Here is an 18,114-nt window from a genome sequence, read left to right on the forward strand (position 1 = left end):
ATGAAATTATTAGAGTTTTAATTTATTTTTGAGTATAGTTGACATGCAATATATTTATTAGTTTTAGGGGTACATCTTAGTGATTTGGCAAGTTTGTACATTATGCTGTGTTCACCACAAGTGTAGCTACTATTTGTCACCATACAATGCTATTATCATATCATTGACCATATTCCTTATGTTGTACCTTTTCTTCCTGTGACTAAGTTATTAGGCTTTAGTAAGTCTCTTTCTAGTTCAAATTTTTGTTGTATTTCTTAAAAAATCTAAATTCATAAGCTTTCTTTTTTAATATTTAGACCTGCTCCTAGTAAGCAAGGTTGTCCTTCCTACTTTGCCACGTTTCCCTGGTTGACATATCCTTTTCTTTTTTCCAACTATAGGATCTTTCGAAGATGGTTTGGCTGCCTTGGAGATTTGGAGATCTGATGCCACGATGAGGACTCACACACGGGGGGCCCCCAGTGTGTTTTTCATATATTTGTTTTGCTTTGTGTCAGCATACATCACTGACGAGAACCCAGAAGTCATGATTCCCTTCAACAATGCCAACTACGATAGCCACCCAATGCTCTACTTCTCCAGGGCGGAGGTCGCAGAGCTCCAGCTCAGGGCTGCCAGCTCGCATGAGCACATTGCTGCCCGGCTCACTGAGGCCGTGCACACCATGCTGTCCAGCCCCTTGGAATACCTCCCTCCTTGGGACCCCAAGGACTACAGCGCCCGCTGGAATGAAATTTACGGCAACAACCTGGGCGCCTTGGCAATGTTTTGTGTGCTGTATCCTGAGAACATTGAAGCCCGAGACATGGCCAAAGACTACATGGAGAGGATGGCAGCTCAGCCTAGTTGGTAGATTTTTGTCTTTTTCTTCTTACTGTATGAACTCTGCAATTTAAAGACATGAATTTATACTCAGATGAAATCTTGGAAGCCAGGTTTTCACATACATGTATGAGTGAAGGGGAGGGGTTACTCGTTATTTGTGGTGTTAGTGGCTTAATGAATGGTCCATAATTTCAGAAGACCCAGTAATGTCCGTGTTTAAAGTTAGAGGAAAATATTTAGATATATCCTAGCCAAAGAAAACATAACTTGCTGCGTTGAGTAAATACTGTCATCCAATTGTTGAGAATTCTTTCTTCTAAGTTTAATGAGCATATAGTATGGTCATCTGGCTTTACATTCTTATCGACCTCTAAGTGGTTAAAACCTTCTGCCAGCAAGGCATTTGGGCCAATTAAGATTTGTTTAAATTTTATGACAATTAGGAGCTAAAAATGAATATGATAGGATTAACTGGCAATAAACAAGATCTTATCCGATAACGACCAAACTGCCCAAACCTGTAGGAAAACCTGTTGTATAATTTTGTGAGCAATTCTAACTACATAATAATTTATCTTCAGATTTTCTAAGATTTGAAAACAAACTTGCTGTCCCTTTTTGAATTAGCTTAAATTTAGTTTATTTCTTTATAATAAATATGTCTGCCTGCTTCCAAGAAGATATGGGGGAGTTGATTAGGGATTCTGTGGGTATCCTTACCCAAACTGTGTTTTAATACATATTCATGGTATACTTGCACCAGAAAAATTACAAACTATATAAAATACCTTTTTAAAATTATAGAAATTTCTTTTTTATAGGACTATAGAGAGCTCTTTTTTTTTTAAGTGACGGAGCCACCCAGGTGCCCCTAGAGAGCTCATTTTTAAATGCTTAAAAAAATCAATAAATGCATTTAATGCTATGATAAGTTATATTTCACCCATAATAGAAGTGAAAGATGGTAGTTTGCAAACTTCCTGAATTCTAATTAACTGATTTTACTCTATTCCTGACACCAAGAAAGAAAATAAAAGATGTATGAAAATTTGATATTTGAACTACAATATTATATTATCAAATGTTATAAGTACTGGACATTGTGTAATTGGTTAAAAATGGCAACCGTGAAATACTTTTTGTAGAAAGAAACCCCTCTGTTGCCTAAAAGCTACTTTTTCTTTTAAAGTCCCTTTTTAGATAGAGAAGTTAAATTTGTCAGATTAAGATACTAATGAAAATGTTCAAGAGAATAGTTCCTGTGAAAAGCTATTTCACTTTATAACAGAGTAGCTGACTATGAAGTACCATTGTTTCATGAAGATTTTTTTTAACACAAATACAATAACATTAAGAGAATTACACCAAACTGATGCAAACATTAAAATATAAAACATTCAGAGGTATAAATACCAACTTGAATGAATGCTGTCATTAGAGAGGATTAGACTCTTAGGATAAAAGAAGGGAAAATTAAATAGCTTTACAAAAATGGTGGTCTCTATATTGTTTGTACAAGTAGAGATTTACTGGGTTTTGGAGGTATGTATAAATTTGCCAAGAGACTAATACTTCATTCATGGCAGTATTGATAAAAATAGATATAACTCTGTGCTGTATCTGGTCACCAGAAAGTCATTCTGTGATTTGGTAGAGCTGAACAATTGACTCCTTTCTCTTGACCTCCTTGAAAGAGGAAGGTCAGAAATGGAAAGTTTACCTCTACATTTGGTTTCTAATGCCAGAAGTGATCCTAGCAGAAATAGAAGAGCTACTGGAACATTTTATCTTGACAATTACTATTACTAGGTTCTACTTTTAAATGATTTCATGGAAATTTTAACTTTTAAAATTTACCATGCCCAACTCTTGGACTCTTATATTCTCACTTAGATTTATAGTTGAATGTAATCACTTTTTGATAGCTTAAATGCTTCTGTAGTTCAGCTGTCACTGTATAAATCAACTCAATGATATGTTCCCACAATGCACAGATAAGTATATTGTGGATATTGTATTTTGTTTCCTTAATCTCCAGGGAAAGGTATAGTAGAAATAAGTAAATAAAAACATACATATGAAAATTTTAGGAAAGTAAAGTGCTAACTCCCCAAACTCTAAAAATTGACTTTGGAAATCTCTTTTAAATCTCTACTAAAGGGGCACCTGGGTGGCTCAGTCAGTTAAGCATCTGCCTTGGGCTCAGGTTATGATCCCAGGGTCTCCAGGGTCCTGGGATCCAGTTCCACATAGGGCTCCCTGCTCAGTGGGGAGCCTGCTTCTCCCTCTACCCCATCCCCTGCTCATACTCTCTCTCTCTCTCTCTCTCTCTCTCTCTCTCTCTCTCTCTCTCTCAAATAAAATATTTGAAAAATAAATAAATCTCTACTAAGAATTGCTTTTATTATTTCTTGCCTTAAAGTTTAAGCTTTTGGTGGGGAGATATTGTCTTAGGATGTAGTTCACATATATTAGTTTCAGAGAAAAAAAGAACTAGCTCTTATTTACCAAAAAGATCAATAATTCATACTATAGTTTTGTTTTTTAGAAAGCTTCCTACAATGGCTTTATCAGACTGAATACCTTTTCCATTTTCTTTGAAGAGCATTTCTACTCCTTTTAAAACCAATGACTTAGTTGTGTTCACTCAGTCAGCTAACTTCTACTGAGTATCTGTTGTGTGTCATGCACTCGGCTGCGTACCAGGGATTCAAAGATGAAGGGATGGCCTAGAAATTGTTTAAGCCACCCCTACAGTGAGGAGTGCAAACACTGGGTATTTGAAAGCTAAGCGAGGGCGGTGCCCTCTTCTCAGAAATCAGAGATTTCATTAGTTTTCGTTCATGACACAAAGGTTTGTATCGTGCTGCACTCTGGTGTGATAGAAAGTGTTAACTCCACATTCTCACCATCTGGATTTGAATCTTGGCTTTCCACATTTTGTCTGTGCCTTAATGTGAAGTGGCAATAGCTGTAGTATCTCCCTCAGAGCCTCATTAGGAGGATTTCCAAGATAACAATGGAGATTACTCAGCACAGTTTCTGTCACCTAGTAAGCCTTCAATAAATAAGAATAATGACGTTAATGATAAGTATTGTTACTGTTATTTATTCAGTACCTACACCCTGTTTTGGCTTATACATCAGTATATGTAGACTCTAAGGAAATAGTATTTGGGATTTATGTGGAGATTTTACTCATCTTTGTCCAAATGACTCTCTAAACTAGCACATCTGTTTAACTCACTAAATTTCCCTTTTCGCTTTGTTCTGTTAAAATGTTCAGTGATGCTCCCGAGGGCCCTTTTTTAATGCATATAAGAATCTGATGGTAATGCCAATGAAGAAGGTTTAGTGGAATGTAACAGTGATGTGTCTTTTGTCTGGTATTAAAAAGAAGTACATCTGATATATGCATGCATACAAATTTGTTAATATGGCTCATTTTTCATTTGAGTATTTTGTAAGAAAAGAGCTAAAAGTAACATCTATATATTCAGTTATTTAGGGCTCTTGGGCCATTATAAAAAACAGTTAAAGGAAAATGTTGTCTATACAAATCTTGTTATGTGTCCATTTTATATGACACATACTGCCAAGTAAAAGGGAATCTGAAAGATTTATCATGAGAATGGTAGTGATTAGAAAACAACAGCATGCAAAACTTCTTATTTTAGCATTATACTTGCATGTACCTCCCAGCACCACAGAAGGATGAGTCCTGTCTCTCTGTAGTATCTGCCTTTGCAGATATGCCATGTCCTTGCTCACACACTCCTTTGTTCTGACTTCTGCTAAGGCTCAAATGTTCTTCATAACAGTAAAATAAACAGTAACTTAAGCTTGTTCCTAGTTCTAAAAATCAAATTTTAAAAGATATTATTTTAACTTATATATAAAGTGGCAAGTCATTTTCAGAATCACCAAAAATATCTTTAACCCTTGGATTAAGCCTTTTGGGGGGTGGGGGGTGGGTGTCCCCTATAGATCTCATCTTCCAAATGAGAACTAGGATTTGCACTGCAGTTGGCTCCATATTTCATATAAAAGCTTGATTAGAACTTAATATGCAGCTATTTGGGGGCACCTGGATGGCTCAGTGGTTGAGCATCTTCCTTTGGCTCAGGTCATGATCCTGGAGTCCTGGAATCAAGTCCCACATCAGGCTCCCTATAGGGAACCTGCTTCTCCCACTGCCTGTGTCTCTGCCTCTCTCTGTGTGTCTCTCATGAATAAATAAATAAAATCTTTTTAAAAAAGAACTTAATATGCGCCACTTGAAGAAAGCTCAGTGAGCTGAGGCCATAAGTCTAGAGCTGGTAACAATAGAAAACGGATTTTAATCCACTTAAAGTGAATTCATTTTTTATAAAATGTCACCTGGTCACTAGAGCAAGTTCTACGTATGTCAATTGGCATATAGGGTATTCTCCTTTATAAATGATTGCTTTCTGTCTTCAAACCTTACATAGTTAAAGAACACAGCTAAACTCCAAATATTCTCCATCAGGTCCTCCCTACAAAACCTTAAACTTTAAGATAGGAAAATAACAAAAGCAGTTCTTAGTAGAGACTTATTTATTTTTTAAATATTTTATTTGAGAGAGAGAGAGAGCATGAGCAGGGGATGGGGTAGAGGGAGAAGCAGGCTCCCCACTGAGCAGGGAGCCCTATGTGGAACTGGATCCTAGGACCCTGGAGACCCTGGGATCATAACCTGAGCCCAAGGCAGATGCTTAATTGACTGAGCCACCCAGGTGCCCCTTAGTAGAGATTTAAAAGAGATTTCCAAAAAGTCAATTTTGGTTTGGGGAATTAACACATAGTACGCTACTTTCCTAAATTTTTCACATTTTTATTTTTATTTACTTATTTCTACTCTACCTTTCCCCCAGAAGATTAAGGAAATAAAATACAAAATTCAAAGTAGCTGAGAAAGAAAAGGGAAGAAAAAGATCCGGGACATCAACTGAATTAGGAATGAGACAGTTGCTAAAATGTTCTATCTCATAGACCAGAAGTGGGTCATAGTGAGCCCTGTGGTTTTTAGCTGCGAAGAGGCTCAGTAAGTGTAGACTGTCCATGGGATCAAAAACATCAGTTATTCTATAGAACTATTACTCTTGACCCAAGTACCGGACAGCAATGTCTCTTGGGGTTTTTGTGAAGAACCTTCACAGTAGTCTCATGAACATCCCTACAGTGCATGTGTGATAGGTTGCACAAGGCTATTTTTTATGCCAGAACAGACTAAAGGCAAGGTTGTGTCTTTTGCTCACACATATATCCTCCACCTCTTAGCACGGCATTAAGTAGATTTCTGTCCAGTGAATGAATGAATGAATGAATGAATGAATGAATACTGTAGCATCCCTGGATCAAGCATCTCCAAAGTGAAGTTCATTGAAATACAGGTGGAAGTGGAAGGGATGGATATATGGTTTAGCCTCAGGCCCCTTTTTTTTCCCTAACGTGGCTGAATCCTTCAGTAGAATTTTGCACGTGTATCAGGCAGCCTCCGTGTACATGGTGTATCTCACTCAAGCTTGTGATAGATACCATTACATTTCTCAGGCAGTTCTTGCAGTGATCTATAACTAAAAACAAGCAAAAGAAGCAAAAAAGTTCACTCAAATGATTTTTGGAAAACACTGCAGATCCTGAATTGCTTAAGAAAGGTGCAGTTACATTGAGGCTATTTTACTTACTATGACGAGATGAATGCATTTAAAAGAGATATAAAATAAAATTTTAAACAAAAGGATATGTTCAGCTCTATTAGATAGCCTCTAACTATCCTGTGTGCATTTCCTGGCAACAGGCTTTTACCTATGCATTGTAAACCCTGGGGAATGGCTCTCGCATAGTGATTTTTTGGAGACGGAGCAGCGCTTGCACCTTCACTCTGCCATTTTATTAGTCATACATCCTTTGGCAAGTTAACTTTTTTTTTTAAGATTTTATTTATTTATTCATGGCAGACACACAGAGAAGGAGAGAGAGAGGCAGAGACACAGTCAGAGGGAGAAGCAGGCTCCATGCAGGGAGCCCAACATGGGACTTGATCCTAGGTCTCCAGGATCCGGCCCTGGGCTGAAGGCGGCGCTAAACCGCTGAGCCACCTGGGCTGCCCAAGTTTTTTAACTTTTAAACATCAGTGTCTTCATCTATAAAATGTGGATGATCTTTCCCATGCAAGGTGGTTCTGAGGATTAAATGAGATAATGCATGTAAAGCTCTTAGCATTATATACCTGGCACATAGTTTTACTAAAAAGACTGTTATAAATTACACAGAAATAGGTATGAACATAGAGCTTGATTCTCAAGTTTCTTGATACACAGTACTCCATTTTACCTGCTCTGTCACCCTGGAGTCGCGTTTTTGAGAAGGATTCATTGTGAATCTTGCTTTCCTCCTTTCTATGTAGTATTTTTGCTCACTTATCGTCAGAAAATAAATCACAGAGGAGAGAAATTACTTCACTCTTGCATTGGAGCCAGTCAGCTACAGGAAATCAGAACTGGTGAGGGAAACAAAGAAAGTTGAACTTTCGGACAGAGAAGTAATTGTACTTACATTTTCGCAACAGACTGAGTACTAAATCCTTGCCTGTGGATTGCAGACTTCTGGAGAGTGATATCTGAGAGCGTATTTGCAAAATAAAGTAAAATAAAATAATAAAATTAAATGGAAGAGAAAGGGAAAAGGAAAAAAAAGAAAGAAAAGCCTCTGGCATATGGAAATGAACCAATCGGTTTTATTCCTGTACATTCCAAAATGAAGTGTGTGCCTGTCTTTCTCAGCATGGCCAGCTGTTTTGCAGACTTTTTACTTTTCTAAATTGTTCGTTAAGACTGGGAATCAAAGGAAGGGGGAGGGTGTAGCTGGGCCCCAACATGTGGACCCACAGCACTGTGAGTAAAAAGATCTCGTGACCTTAACAGTGGCGAAGACTGGGAGGCTTAGCCCAGAATGCACCTGGAACCCATTGGATTCCAGGAAACAAATCCAGTAGACCTGGGGAAACAGATGCCGGGCTTTCCGAAAACCCAGCCCCCAATTCCCTTGGCTTTTTCTCATTCCTGTTTCTTCTTCCTTTTACCCTTCCCCCTACCTCTCTTTTTGCCTCTCTTTTTCTCTGTTCTTTTCATTCTGCAATCTAAAAGAAGTGATCCCCTTTTATCCTACCTTAGATCCTTAGAAATAGAAGACTAAAATTGATAACTGAGGCTTTTTATGATGATCAGATTTTTTTAAAGAAATTCTACATTTATTTTGTTTATATAAGTAATCTCTACCCCCAAGGTGGGGTTTGAACTCAGAACCCCAAGACTGAGAGTCTTGTGCTCTACCAATGGAGCATCAGGCACCCCTGATGATCATTATGGAACATATGTTAGGAACCAGGTCTGGGAATTGTCTTCTTGAAGGCTATTTTAATAGGTTGTTCCCAGTATAATAATAAAGCAATTGGGTGAGGATTGAGGTTAGATGACCCATAGCAGGAGGAAGCACGTGAAGCACATGAAGAGTTACTAGTATCTTCTTTTTTTAATTTTTTTATAAATTTATTTTTTATTGGTGTTCAATTTGCCAACATATAGAGTAACACCCAGTGCTCATCCCGTCAAGTGCCCACCTCAGTGCCCGTCACCCAGTCACCGCCCCCCCACCCACCCACCTCCCCTTCCACCACCCCTAGTTCGTTTCCCAGAGTTAGGAGTCTTTCATTTTCTGTCTCCCTTTCTGATATTTCCCACTTATTCTTTAGAGTATGATTGTTCAATATCTGACAGTGTTCTCCATCTATTTCAAATGCAAATGAGGATAAAGCATTTTTTTTTAAGATTTTATTTATTCATGAGAGAGAGAGAGGCAGAGACATAGGTAGAGGGAGAAGTAGGCTTTTTTGCAGGGAGCCCGAGGCAAGACTCGATCCCAGGGCCCCAGGATCACGCCCTGAGCCAAAGGCAAACTCTCAACCACTGAGCCACCACCGAGGCGTCCTGCACCTATGTTCTATTCCAATGATGCTTCATTGTCGTCTTTTTTTTTTTTTTAAGATGGCCTTATCTATTAGGTAAAATCACTCTTCAGTTCTAGTACTACTTAAGATGTAGGGTCTTGCTGACGTTAGCTTCTTACTAATGCTAAGCAGATATTTATAATTCCTAGAGAGTAGTAATGACATGAGTAGGTCTGTGGGGTCTCTTATAAGCCAGGTGGTTCATTTCACCTTAGTTATCTTCAGAATGGCTTTCTGATTTCTTCATCTCTTACTCCCATATCCATTAAGGGAACATATTTTAGCTTAACACGGACTCTGTCACCTGTCCTTCCTTTTCCTTTCCAGTGTGAATACGCTACATTAGGACAGTAGGAGGAGACATTGTCGTCTGGGGCCTCCAGATCATTGCTTATCCCACATAAGCCAGTGATTTAGAAGCTTTGTGTGTGGGATGGCTTGGGGGGGGGTGGGAATCAGGAGGAGGGGAACTAGGTGGAAGCTTATAAAATTAGTCCAGGAAGGAAGTGAAGACCACAATTAAGACAGTGAGGGTGGAGAGAAGAAGGAATGACTTTTAGAGACACCGAGGGCAGAGAATCTACACGGAGATTGATTGGATTTGAGACACTTTATCACAGTGTGATTCTTTCATCAGAATTCCAAAGGTATCCTTTTCATGTGCAGGGGGAATTAAAAATTGTCTTTTTCCTCCTCATCTCAAGTTTGAGCCCTATGTTGGACATGGAGCCTACTAAAAGAAATCATACAAATTTTAGAAATTGTCTTTATTTCATATCTGTAAAATTCATACTACAGGTCCAATTAATTTATAACAAGTACGGTTACCAATAGCTTAGTTTTTTTTTAAATTGGAGTATAGTTACAATACTATATTTGTTTCAGGTGTACAATATAATGATTCAACAATTATATCAATTATAGGATGCTTACCATGGCTGTAGTCACCACCTGTCACCATACAAAGTTGTTATGATATTGATTATATTCCCTGAGCTGTACTTTTCATCCCTGTGACTTATTTTACTTTTAGAAGTTCGTACCTCTTAATCCCCTTGACTTATTTTGCCCATTCTTCCATACTCTCCTCTCTGGTACCTACCAGTTCTCTGTATTTATGAGTCTGTTTCTGTTTGTGTGTGTGTGTGTGTGTGTTTGTTTGTTTATGTTTATTCATTTATGTTGTTTTTTTAGATTGTTCATAATAAGTGAAATCATATGGTATTTGTCTTTTTCTGTCTGACTTATTTCACTTAGCATAATACCCTCTAGCTACATCTATGTTGTCAAGAATGGTAAGATTTCATTCTTTTTTATGGTTGAGTAATAATATCCCGTGTTTATACAAACCACATCTTCTTTATTCATTCATCCATCAGTGGACATTTTGGTTGCTTCCAGATCTTGGCTATTGTAAGTAATTCTGGAATAAACATGGAGTACATATATCTTTTTGAATAAATGTTTTTGTTTTCTTTGGGCAAATACCCAGAAGTAGAATTACTGGGTCATATGTTACTTTGATTTTTATTTTTTTAAGGAGCTTCTATAGTGTTTTCTGTAGTGGCTGCACCAAATTACATTCCTGCCATAAGTGCATGATTCTTTTTTCTCCTTATCTTCACCAATACTTATTACATCTTGACTTTCTGCTAACTAGCCATTCTGACTGATATGAGGTAACATACAGGTATTCCTGAAAAGACAGATTCCTGGGCTCTACACAGACTGCGTGAATCACCGTCTTTTGGAGTGGGCCAAGGAACCTGCCCTTTAAACAAGTCCCTTATGTGATTCTGAGACACACTAAAATTTAAAAAGGAAAAGAGGGTTTTAAAAAATGGTACTTGGTTTTTGTCTTGGGTGAAATGGTTACACAGTAATGCCCAGATGTGGTAGGGAATATAGGAGAGAGAAGATAGTTCACTTTTTACATGTGTCTTGGTGTCACTGTGTATTTCTTCTATCTACTTCTTCTGTCTCACTTTGTTAATATCAACCAACTGTGTGAACAGATGAATTTCAAAGCCCTCTGCCCCTGTTGTCATCACAAAGGCTCCTAGATACCCGTGGTGGGTATCTTGGTGTATATTTTATTACTGTACTTACTTGGGCCTCCTGGCCATGTCTGTTACTTTTATAAGTTCACTGTCTTCCACTTTCACCTGTTCTTTTTTTTTTAATAATTTTTTTTAACTTTTATTTATTTATGATAGTCACACACAGAGAGAGAGAGAGAGAGAGAGAGAGGCAGATATACAGGCAGAGGGAGAAGCAGGCTCATGCACCGGGAGCCCGACGTGGGACTCGATCCCGGGTCTCCAGGATCGCGCCCTGGGCCAAAGGCAGGCGCCAAACCGCTGCGCCACCCAGGGATCCCCACTTTCCCCTGTTCTGTGGCTTCTGCACTGTTGCTGCCACATGGTTTACCTTCTGCCATCTCTCTCCTTCCTCCTGTTCCACACTACTACCACTCCGTGAATGCATCTTGCTGTTGTTTTATTGTTGAATGTGGGTGAGCTCTTCAAGGAAAAGTATTTTGGGGTGTCAAAAGCAAGATCAGCCTGTTGCTATCCTCATCATAAAACATGCCCCTAACCACAGCTTTTACAGGTCTTATTTTCCTAGAATTTTGCGATTACATATTTTAAGCTTTTCACCCAGAGGCGTTGATGTGCATCTCCCCCACTGTCCACGTGGACCACAGGTACTGGCATCTTCTACTCTGCCTTGAGTCTAGTGGCACTACAGACCAGTGCCAAGTTGGCCTTTGTGCCTGCAGGAATCCCACATGTATCTGTTCCTTTCCTTCCTCCTTCTCCTCTCCAGCCCTACCCAGACTTCAAGATCCAGTTTAACTTCTCCGTCCCCTATAAGATTTTCTCTAGGGATCCCTGGGTGGCGCAGCGGTTTGGTGCCTGCCTTTGGCCCGGGGCGCGATCCTGGAGACCCGGGATCGAATCCCACGTCGGGCTCCCGGTTCATGGAGCCTGCTTCTCCCTCTGCCTGTGTCTCTGCCTCTCTCTCTCTCTCTGTGACTATCATAAATAAATAAAAAATTAAAAAAAAAAGATTTTCTCTAGCCTGTTACCCTTCTCAATTCCCACTGGTATTATTTTTCATGTGACTTTTTGGTTTGCAATAGTAACTGGGTTTTTTATTACTTGGTTCTCTGATTAGGAATATATATCTTCAAGATGGAGCCCCTCAAAAATGTTTTTCTAGAAACATCCTGGGCTCTAGCTCCTACCCATACTTTGTCCAGTGTGATTCAGATATGCCAAGGGAACCATGTAAACTTCTTTTTGGATGTCTTGTCGTACTAGAATTCTTGGTTTATTTGTTTACCTACCTCACATAAGCTTATTGAAGGTGGCAGTATCATCCTGTTTTACTTTTGAGTCCTGAGAACCATATATATGGTTTTAAAGACACTAATACATTATATTGAATGAATGAATGAATTTATTTTGATTGAAAGTCTGAGTTTACTGAGAGCTGAAGTCCTGGTCTCTACAAATTTTGCATCAGATTTGATACCTTGTGCGCCGTGGATGCTTATATTTGTCTGCCTCACTGTTGCTCTGAGGGCCTGCCTGTTGTCAGCCTGTAATCACAGAGGTATTGTTCCCTGGACCAGTTGGAAGCCAGTTGAAGGTATGTCAGGATTTGACATCTCAGTGCACAGTTTATCAGGAGAGTCAGATTACCTGCTCTTTGAAGTGCTCTTGCACCTGGTATATTCTCTCCTTCCCAGGTCCTCAAATTTTGGCATGCAGCACTTTAATATGTATATAATATTCATGAGTATTCCCTATCAGATAACCTCAATAGAATATTGTTTTGTTTTGTTTTCCCATTAAAGCCACCTGCTTCAATCTTTGAAATGTATGGTAGTGATGTTAGGCAGTGGGAAGTGGGAGGGATAGTTTATTGGAATGAGAGCAAGGACTGTGGAGCCAGACTGCCTGCATTCTAGTCCCATTTATGGGTTCTGTGACCCGGAGTATATTAGTTGGTTTCTCCATGGCTCAGTTTCCTCACCTATGAATTGCTGATAAATATAATACATCATAGTGTTGTTTAGAGCATTAAATGAGTTAATGAAAGAATATCTAGCATAATGATATTGTTACTTATTTACTTTGCTTATATTTTGTTTTCCTATAAATTGATGCCAACAAAGGTAATTTTCATTTATAATAAATGAATGTACATATTCATTTTATTTATGCTTATTGTGTACTTATTCTATTCTAGGCATTGTGCTAGGAATTGGGGATATGAAAATTTGAGGGCAAGTTACACATCTTGGCTTGTTGTTGACCTACGGAAGATATCCACTAATAAATATTAATGGAGATGATGAATGCCATGGTTGGGAAAGTACAGTGTGTAATGGGTAGATGGAAGTGTACTTCACCCAACATTCAAGCTTTGGGGAAGACTTTTCCACTGGGGCCTGAAGGACAAACAGGAATCAGCCAAGTGAAGGGGAAAGAGAGTGCATTTGATTGTTCCTAGCAGAAGTAACTTATGTTCAAAGGCCATGACATAAGAAAGCCCAATGCTTTTGAGGAACTGAAAATTTAATGTGGGGGAGGAGACTAGCAATTATTGTGGCTTTGAGCAGAGAGCCAGGTGCCTCAAGGCTTCATCTGCCATGTGAAGGAAGGAGCTTATACTTTTACTTCTGAGCACCGTGAGGCCATTGAAGGGTTCTAACAGGGCAGTGACATCCAATTCGTGTGTGTGTGTGTGTGTGTGTGTGTGTGTGTGTTTTAACCTTTTCAATGCAAAGTGAAATAGAATACCATATGAACAAGCGTGTCGCTTAATGAAGCATCTAAAGGAAATTCCCTGGTAACCACAACACAGACCAAAAAATGGCACTTTGCCTGCCATCCTGAGAAGGCCTCCAAGGACCCCATCCCAATCCCAGCTCTGTCTGTCCCCACAAAGCCTCCTCTGACTTAAGTCATTACACCCATGTGTTCTTTATAGTTCATTCAGGTGTGTCTCCCTAGGCACAAGTTCAGTCGTGCTTGTTTTTCAGATATTCCCTAAGTCTTTTTTTTTTTTTTTAAGCCGTTTCTCCTCTATCTCTTTATTATTGTTATAATTTATCTGTGGAAGAACCTGGGACTGTTGACCTGCACAGCAGCTCCCCACAATCTGGAAGTTGCTGACTGCATGTTTAAGGTATAGCTCCGGGGGATGCTCCTCCACCCTTGCTATTTCCTGTAGACCCAGGAGCTGCTGCCACCTGTTGTGGTCACTCTGACACAAGCTTAGGGAGTGACTGTTTTCTCAGCAGGAGACATAAAATGGCTGCTGTTTTCTCCATGTGACAGATTTGTGTTTTGGGAAGAGTCTCTGGCCACATGTGGAGAGTAGATTGCAGAGGTCAAACCAGAAAGACTAGTTAGGCCTTTTGTGTTTATCATCCAGATGAGAGCCCAGAATAGGAGCTCTGAGAATGGAAAGCAATGCTGGGTTCCAGAAACTTTTAAGAATTTGCATGTGTAAGACTTGACAACTGTATTGAAGGACCAAAAGGACAAGGAATTTTTTCATGGGATGCTGAGAGAATGATGAGACCATTCAGTGAGATGGCAACACTCACCGGGGAATGCTAACAAAGATTTTGGTTTTAGGATATACAGAGTATGAAGGGTCTATGAACCCAAGAGGAGATACTGGGTTTGCAACTCTCAAGTGTTATTTTTAGCTACTTCCTGTTTGCCATGAGTGTATTGTGACTTAAAAAAAAGTCACCACAAAAAAGATTTTATCGAATATAAAATATGTTTTGAAATACAATGTATGTAACTTCTGTTGACTATAGAAAAATGTAGAAAGAAAGTTTAAAGAAGGTCAGATTTAATTAAAGTAGGCCTACCACGATAAATAAATGAATAACAATCAGAAGACTGAAAAGAAAAGGCAAAGGCCTGACAGTGTCATAGCCACATGGGTGTCTTCACGTTACTTTTTGCAGCTGAAGCCAAAATGAAACACCATGTAGGCGGCACTCCGGGAGGAATGCATCAGCTTGAGTGAATCCTCCTGTTTCCTTAAAGTTAGAAAAAGAAAAAGAGAAAAGATTCTCAAGGAAGTATGTGGATAACCATTCAGGCTTGTAACAATGGAGTGAGCAATTTTAAGTTCATTTCTGTGATTCATTTACAGGAAGTTCGCTCTTAGAAGAAAAAAATCTGGGTAAAAGAGAAGATAAGAATTAATCCATAGATATTGTAAAAACTTTATATTGACTTTAATATCTTACTGCCCTAAATTTTTGGCCATAATTTTGAAAAACCAAATGGAGTTTATTATTTTACCTTCTTTGGAGAACTTGTTGACATGGGAGAGATCTCAAAGTATTACTGAATCCAGTTTAAATCTTTTCCTTCTGTTTTTTTGTTTTTGTTTGTGTGTGTGTGTGTTTTTGTTTTGTTTTGTTTTATTTTTTACCATGACCTGGCATTGGTCAGAGAAGATGTGGAGGATGGAATTGCATTCAGTTTTTGGGGTGGGGTCAACTTTTATTTTCAAATGACGTAACTCTACATTAAAACTTGGGAGTATTTAATGCAGATGGCATGTTGATGATAGCTGACAAGTTTGGCTCATAATTGAAATTTAGTTTATTCATTAATTTTGTTTTCTGGCAACATGTGAGATAGCACATCCTGCAGATTTTTTTTATGATTCACAAAGAAAAATTCTAAACTGACTTTCCCACTTCACTGCTTTTTAAGAAGTACTCTGAAACTGGGTCCTAAGGACATGAAATAAAATAAACTTTATTGGTACCATCCGCTGTTCATAGGCATTATTTCATTGTCTCTCTTGAATGTATTTGGCTTCAAAACCAAACAAAATCACTTTGAGGAGGATGAGTGATGTTTTTCTGCATAGTGATAAATCAGTTTTCATTCCTGAATTGACTGCCTGAGCCTATTTTGGTGTTTTGTGTCTGCCTTTATCATACAGTACCTTCTGCCTTCTGTTTTAACCAGACTGAACTTGTGCTCTGGGTTCCTTCCTGGTGATCTCACAGTGTGATTTTCCCGCAGCATTGGCTTGGTCTTGTGCTGGAAAGTGCTCTGGGTGGCTGTGTCTCAACCAAGCTCCACCCACTGAAGCAGGCCCTGAGCCCAGGTCCTCTCTGTCTGCAGGATGCATCTGGCTGGCTGCTTGTTTGGTGTCCAGTTTACCCTCTAAGACCTTTCCAAACCTTTTTGAATGTGATGCATAGTAAGAAAGTTTGCATCCCAACCCAGTACACAGGTTAACTTTAACTCTACATTTGTCTATGCATGTGTATGTAATATAAATATATGAGTGAAAGTTGTGCAAATCAGCCCTTGCATTTATTTTATTTATTTCTTAAAGATTTATTTGTTTGAAGGAGAAAGAGAGCATGAGAAGGAGGAGGGGCAGAGGGAGAAGCAGACTTAACGCTGAGCAGGGAGCCCGACTTGGGGCTCAATCTCACGACCCCAGGATCACAATCTGAGCTGAAGGCAAAGACTTGACTGAAGCACCCAGGTGCCCCCAGCCCTTGCATTTAGGTCATGCTTTGCATTTCACAAGTTTCTATTCTATTCCACTTCATTAAATTCCATCAAAAATGTACTGGTCATAACCCATCATATTTATTTCACAATCTATTAATAGCTTATGATTTGGGATGCCTAGGTGGCTCAGCGGCTAAGCACCTTCCTTCGGCCCAGGACATGATCCTGGAGTCCCGGGATCGAGTCCCACAGTGGGCTCCCTGCATGGAGCCTGCTTCTCCCTCTGCCTGTGTCTCTGCCTCTCTCTCTCTCTCTCTCTCGAATAAATAAATAAAATCTTTAAAAAATAGCTTATGATTTCAAATTTGAAAGTGCTGCCTAACACTCTGATAAACACATGATTCCTTTTCAGAAAACCCTTTCTTAAATTAATATGCCTCTTAAATCTTGCCACTGAAGGGACTCCTTTGCTCTTTGAGGTGGCCTCTTTCTTCCATAATTTGAGTGTTTAGAGTACTTGTTTCTAAAATATATTAGGAAGCAGCTTTTTTTCATTAGGAAAGAGTGCAAAGTCCGTGATTGATGATTGCATTTCAGGTTTCCAGGGTTGAGTGGAATAAATTCTGCAGCACATTATTTCCTCTCGGTGCCTACAATCAAATCTGCCACAGCTTATTCACTGTTTCAAAAAGGCAATTTCAGTAAAACCTTTAAAAAGCATATTGTAAAAGAGGACAATTTTGATAAAGCATTAAGAAGTGGGTATCTTAAGTAAATATTAACCTTACTGAGGAGATTATAAGAGAAAGTAAAATATATTTTCTTGTATCTTAGCACATTAAAGTCTGCCTCATTTTGGTTTTGATATTTTCCTACCATTAGGGTGGCAAGATTCAGCAATTTGAGTACAGTTTTTGCCCTAGTAAGGTGTCTTTCACTTTTTAAACTTTCTATTGCAGGTAATTCTTTCCCCTTTTGCATGTTGCATGTTGTCAGAATATTAGGGGATTGCTCTTTAAAATAAATGGGAGGAATGTCCTGTCCAGGTATTGGCAGGAAGGTGGCAGGTACAGGACAGTGGTGATGGCTGGTGAGATTCTTTAAGGTCAGTGTATTCATTGCTGAGGCAGCTCTAACAAGGTACCACAGACTTAAAATGAACAAGTGGAGGCTAAGAGTCTGAAATCAAGTTGTCAGTGGGGTTGGTTCCTTCTGGAGACTCCAAAGGAGGAACTGCCCTATGCTACTGTCTTAGTGTCAGGTGGTTGTAGGCATCCCTTGGCATTTGTTGGCTTGTAGATACATCACTCATCTGTCTCTCAGCATACCATCTGCCATTAACACATGTATACTTCTTATCCCTCCATCTTCCTGTATAGATTATCATTTTAGTTAGATGAATTTTAAGTGTTTGCATATTTTAACAAGGCAAAAGTTATTGACACCTAAACCCTGTTGTGTACTATGATCTCTTTTCAATTTGTGTACAGCTTTTGTTTTCTTTAGTATTAATAACAGCTTTCTTATTTAGTTAATTTCCTATATATTTATCACTAATGATCAACCAGACTTTTACTTAGTTATGTAATTCTCTCAATCAATTCACGAGACGATCTTTTTTTAAAAAAAAAATATTTTATTTATTTGAGAGAGAGTGAGCGAGAGAGAAGGGGGGGGTGAAGGGCAGAGGGAGTAGCAGACTCCCCACTGAGCAGGGAGACTCATTGATCC

The 18,114-nt window shown here is 38.9% G+C and overlaps 1 protein-coding gene across 3 annotated transcripts in view; it reads left to right on the forward strand.

Moving 5' to 3' along the window:
* DSE (dermatan sulfate epimerase) overlaps positions 1 to 18,114 on the forward strand; it is a 79,489-nt gene that overhangs the window by 27,042 nt on the left and 34,333 nt on the right. For 2 of the 3 annotated variants that reach the window (XM_055310416.1, XM_055310415.1), the window contains exon 2: positions 384 to 852. In XM_055310416.1, the coding sequence (XP_055166391.1) occupies positions 437 to 852 (416 nt within the window). In that variant the 5' untranslated portion in view covers positions 384 to 436. Of the gene's footprint in view, positions 1 to 383; positions 853 to 18,114 lie in introns of those variants that run through there. The other variant, XM_055310417.1, reaches the window with a different exon arrangement.

Source organism: Nyctereutes procyonoides, unplaced genomic scaffold (genome assembly GCF_905146905.1).
Source record: "Nyctereutes procyonoides isolate TBG_1078 unplaced genomic scaffold, NYPRO_anot_genome, whole genome shotgun sequence".
NCBI classification, from domain to species: domain Eukaryota; kingdom Metazoa; phylum Chordata; class Mammalia; order Carnivora; family Canidae; genus Nyctereutes; species Nyctereutes procyonoides.